The sequence below is a fragment of the Protobothrops mucrosquamatus genome, unplaced genomic scaffold, assembly GCF_001527695.2.
Source record: "Protobothrops mucrosquamatus isolate PMUCROS unplaced genomic scaffold, P.Mucros_1.0 scaffold7817, whole genome shotgun sequence".
NCBI lineage: Eukaryota > Metazoa > Chordata > Lepidosauria > Squamata > Viperidae > Protobothrops > Protobothrops mucrosquamatus.
Window position 1 is genome coordinate 1 of NW_015393616.1, and position 4,356 is coordinate 4,356.

A 4,356-nucleotide genomic window follows, 5' to 3' on the forward strand; every position below is an offset into this window, starting at 1 on the left:
CTAAAGGACTTGTGAACCTCCCATTTATATATTGAAACGTATGTGGATTTGAACTTCAATTGGTAGATTCCAGAGCATCCCACTCCTGCCTCAGAAATTTGGAAGCATCCTAAAGGTTGCATATCCCAGAGAGAAACCCTTGTTCCATTCAGTAGAGTTCTTCTTTTATCTTAAAGATACCTAGACAATACCTGGCAGCAGAAATAGAACCTATAGAATGATAGGGTTGGAAGGGGCTTTGAAGGTCTTCTAGTTCAACCCCTGCTCAAGCAGGAGATCCTACAACGTTCAGGACAAATGTTTATCCAATCTCTTCTTGACAAGCTCCAGTGTTGGAGCACCCGCAACATCTGGAGGCAAGCAGTTCTACTGACTGATCATTCTCACTGTCAGGAAATTCCTCCTTAGTTCCAGATGGATCTCTCTTTGATAATCTTTCATCTGTTACTTCTTGTCCTGCCCTCAGGAGTTTTGGAGAATAAATCGACTCTCTCTTCTCTGTGCCAGCCCCTCAAACATTGGAAGGCGGCTGTTATACCCCTAATTCTTCTTTTGGTTAGACTCACTAGACCAGGGGTAGGCAACCTTGGCTCTTTTATGACTCGTGGACTTCAACTCCCAGAATTCCTGAGCCAGCATGAGGGAAACTTTGGCCCCTTCATGACTCGTGGACTTCAACTCCCAGAATTCCTGAGCTAGAATGGCTCAGCTTGGAAACCTCTCCCTGTCCCCTCAGCATGGCTGGCTCATGAATTCTGGGAGTTGAAGTCCACGAGTCATAAAAAAGCCAAGGTGGCCTACCCCTGCACTAGACATACCTAAGTCCTTCAATCGTTCAATGCACAGTTTAGCCTCCAGAACACAGGACATAGAATGATTGAGTTGGACTTTGGGGCTTTTGGAAGAAATAGTTTTCCATGATACAATCCCTTCCTTCCTTCTTTTCTCATCCACAGTATGGAAATTCAGGAGGGCCATTGGTGAACTTGGTAAGGACGGTTGATTTTTTCCATTGTCTTTTCTAAACCCCAACAATCTTCCCCTTCGTTGTGGACTTATTACATTTTGTTCATGGCGTGTAAGTCACAATTATTTGGATTCACACAACAACAATAAAAATACCCCCCTCAAACTAAGCAAGCAAGAGTATAACTCAGAATGTGTGAATCCGTCAGTGAATGCTTAAACCAGAATGAGTGATAAAATATAAATTGGGAGACATGTAATCATGCCGGAGGTCTTTTTTTTTGTTTGGTCTTGTCCGGGACTGTGGATTATGGACTATTTATTTACAGGATATGTAAACTTGGCTTGGGTCTTTCTTTTCACCTTCACCTGCTCCTCTCCACAGGATGGTGAAGTCATTGGAATGAATACTCTGAAGGTCACAGCTGGCATCTCTTTTGCCATCCCCTCCGACCGGATCCGCCACTTTCTGGAAGAAACTCACAACCGACAGGTGAAAGGTAGTATCTCAGGAAATTGCTCAAGTGACTCTTGGACACAGCCAGTACAATGAAGGGCAGTGACCTCACCGTGGATGAACATTCTACCCATTTGTTAACTAACCCTTAACTTTTCATCTTTTTTTAATTTGGCCTTCGGAGTATGCTTTTAACTTCCTGCTTCTCTCTAGACAGAACCACTCCCAAGAAGAAGTATCTGGGACTCCGCATGGTCCCCCTTTCTTTCAAGTAAGTCATTCCTCTGCCCTTCTTGTCCTCACATAAGCTCTATTATCCATCTTTCTCTCCCCCCCCCTCCCTCTCCCTCTCCCTCTCTCTCATCTATCTCTATTTATCACCTGTCATCTCTTTTCTGGCATATCTAAATCTCTCTATCATCTGTCTGTCTGTCTGTCTGTCTGTCTGTCTGTCTGTCTACCCNTATCACCTCTATCATCTGTCATCTCTTCTGGTATATCTAAATCTCTCTATCATCTGTCTCTATCTATCTATCTATCTATCTATCTATCTATCTATCTATCTATCTATCTATCTATCTTTATCTATCTATCACCTCTATCATCTGTCATCTCTTCTGGTATATCTAAATCTCTCTATCATCTGTCTATCTATCTATTTATCTATCTATTTATCTATCTATCTTCTATCTATCTCATCTGTCATATCTGTTATCTTTCTGTCATATCTCCCTCTGTGTCTGTCTCTATCTGCCTCTCTCTCCTTCTCTCTCTCTGGTCATCTCACACAAGGGACTTACAAGATTAAAAACAAACAAACCCCTGAAACATCTAAGAATGAATTCTAACTACCAACCATTCATAGTAGCAGAGTTCATCTCCCCTGACTCAAGTGTCTGAGGGAACAGCCAGGCATTCAATAACTTGCAAAAGGCTAAGAGGGTTGGGGTCATCTTAATCTTCCTGACAGTGAGGATAATTAACTAGTGGAACAGCTTGCCTTCATAAATCATGGGTGTTCCATCACTGGAGGTTTTTAAGAAGAGACTAGACCAGTGGTGGCGAACCTATGGCACGGGTGCCAGAGGCGGCACTCAGAGCCCTTTCTGTGGGCACCCACGCCGTCAGCCCAGTCCTAGGCCTTCAGCTGGGTTTTATAAAACCTTTTCGCTTTAGACCTCCGCCACCGTGTGCCAAAAAAAAAAAAGGTTCAATCAGTCAATTTCAACTTCTCGCAGGAAAAAAATATATCTTGCAAAATTGAAATTGATTGATTGAACTTTTTAGTCCCACCCAGTCTCCTATTACCACTGCAGCCACACCCACCCAATGGGCCACACCCACCCAATGGGGCACGCCCACCCAATGGGCCACACCCACCCGGCACTCGACAATGCATAAGTGGATTTTGGGTTGCAGTTTGGGCACTCGGTCTCTAAAAGGTTCGCCATCACTGGACTAGACAGTCCCTTGTCTGAAATGGTATAGGATCTCCTGCTTGAGCAGGTGGCTGGACTAGAAGACCTCCAAGGTCCCTTCCAGTTCTATTCTATTCTATTCTATTCTATTCTATTCTATTCTATTCTATTCTATTCTATTCTATTCTATTCTATTCTGTTCTATTCTCCTGGTGGTAGAGATTTCATTTCACATTCAACAGTTGTGGCCATATTGTTTTTTATCTGTTGGTTTGAAAACGGCCACTCAAATCACTTCTTGTTAACTTCTGAGGAAGTTAGAAGGATGTCACACCTGTTATTTGATCTGTAGGCCTTCCCCCACCTAGCACCTTCCAGGTGTGCTCAACTTTGACGTCACTAACTAGGGTGGGAATTGTAACCTAATATATGTCTGGAAGAACTTCCTAGTGGCATAACCTGAGATATCTTAAGAGAGTTTGGAGCTGCTGCTGCTGGAGCTGTTATTCTCTCCCTCCTAGTCTCATCCGTGAGCTGAGACGGCATAATCGAGATTTTCCCAACCTGAGGTCTGGTGTCTATGTTTATGAAGTGATACCAGGAACAGCTGCTGCAAGGTAAGAGATGAGTGCTTGCTTCCTCAACTTTCAATAGAAGAGAATATATGTTCACCTGTGAGGTCCTTGGTGGTCTCTGAGCTTGGTTGTTTGCTTGCAGAGGTGTCATGGCTGGACTAGGTAACATCATGCTGATGCTGATGTTGATGATCACAGTGAAGTTACCTAGTCAGATGATGAAACATCTGCAAGCAAACAACCAAGCTCAGAGAGCACCAAGGACCTCACAGGTTATAACATATATTCTCTTCTATTGAAAGTTTTGGAACTCCACATTCCAAAACTTTATTTCTCTATGTTCTTTTTGGCTCAAAAAGAGCAGTCAAGGCAGTTTACTTTATCTTGGAACATGGTGCAAATCCAGACTTCACAAAGTCTCCTTCAGAAGTCTCTCTTTTGACTGGGTTCACACATTACACTAAGCCAACAATTTATTTTGCTTGATTTTGGTTTAACACAGTGTTTATTTACGCATTTCCAACTACTCTTTCTGCCTTAGTGTGCCTTAGTCCAAACCCAACCAACCGAATTTACTGAACCAACCTTATTTCAGCAGGCCAGGAATTATCATGACCTGGGAACTCAGCCACATTTTATTGAGTTATCCACAGCACTTCTTTCTGAGTCAGATGTGATCAACTCAAACACACTGCAGTGCATCATTTTACTTTTGCCTCCACTATGTTGCATTTGTTGTGTTCCTCTTTAGTTTGAGGAGATCTTTTTTGGTGCTCTTCACTGTCCTCTCAACCATGCTTTCAACATCACTTTTCCACAAAGATCTCCCATGTTGTTAAGTTCTAAGTTTCCTATGGGTCTCTCCTGATCAGCTATGGAGGAAGAAGGGTGAGGTTTCCATCAGTACCACAGTTCCTAAAATTTTGCTTCCAAAATTTCT

General features: G+C 42.9%; 1 protein-coding gene across 1 annotated transcript in view; it reads left to right on the forward strand.

Moving 5' to 3' along the window:
* Positions 1 to 956: 956 nt before the first annotated feature.
* Positions 957 to 4,356, forward strand: part of LOC107300653 (serine protease HTRA4) — a gene marked incomplete at its 5' end in the record, with an annotated part of 4,446 nt that continues 1,046 nt past the window's right edge. The window contains 4 exons of the mRNA XM_015829959.1: positions 957 to 989; positions 1,352 to 1,466; positions 1,637 to 1,694; positions 3,363 to 3,458. Coding sequence (XP_015685445.1) covers positions 957 to 989; positions 1,352 to 1,466; positions 1,637 to 1,694; positions 3,363 to 3,458 — 302 coding nt within the window. The remainder of the gene's footprint in view (positions 990 to 1,351; positions 1,467 to 1,636; positions 1,695 to 3,362; positions 3,459 to 4,356) is intronic.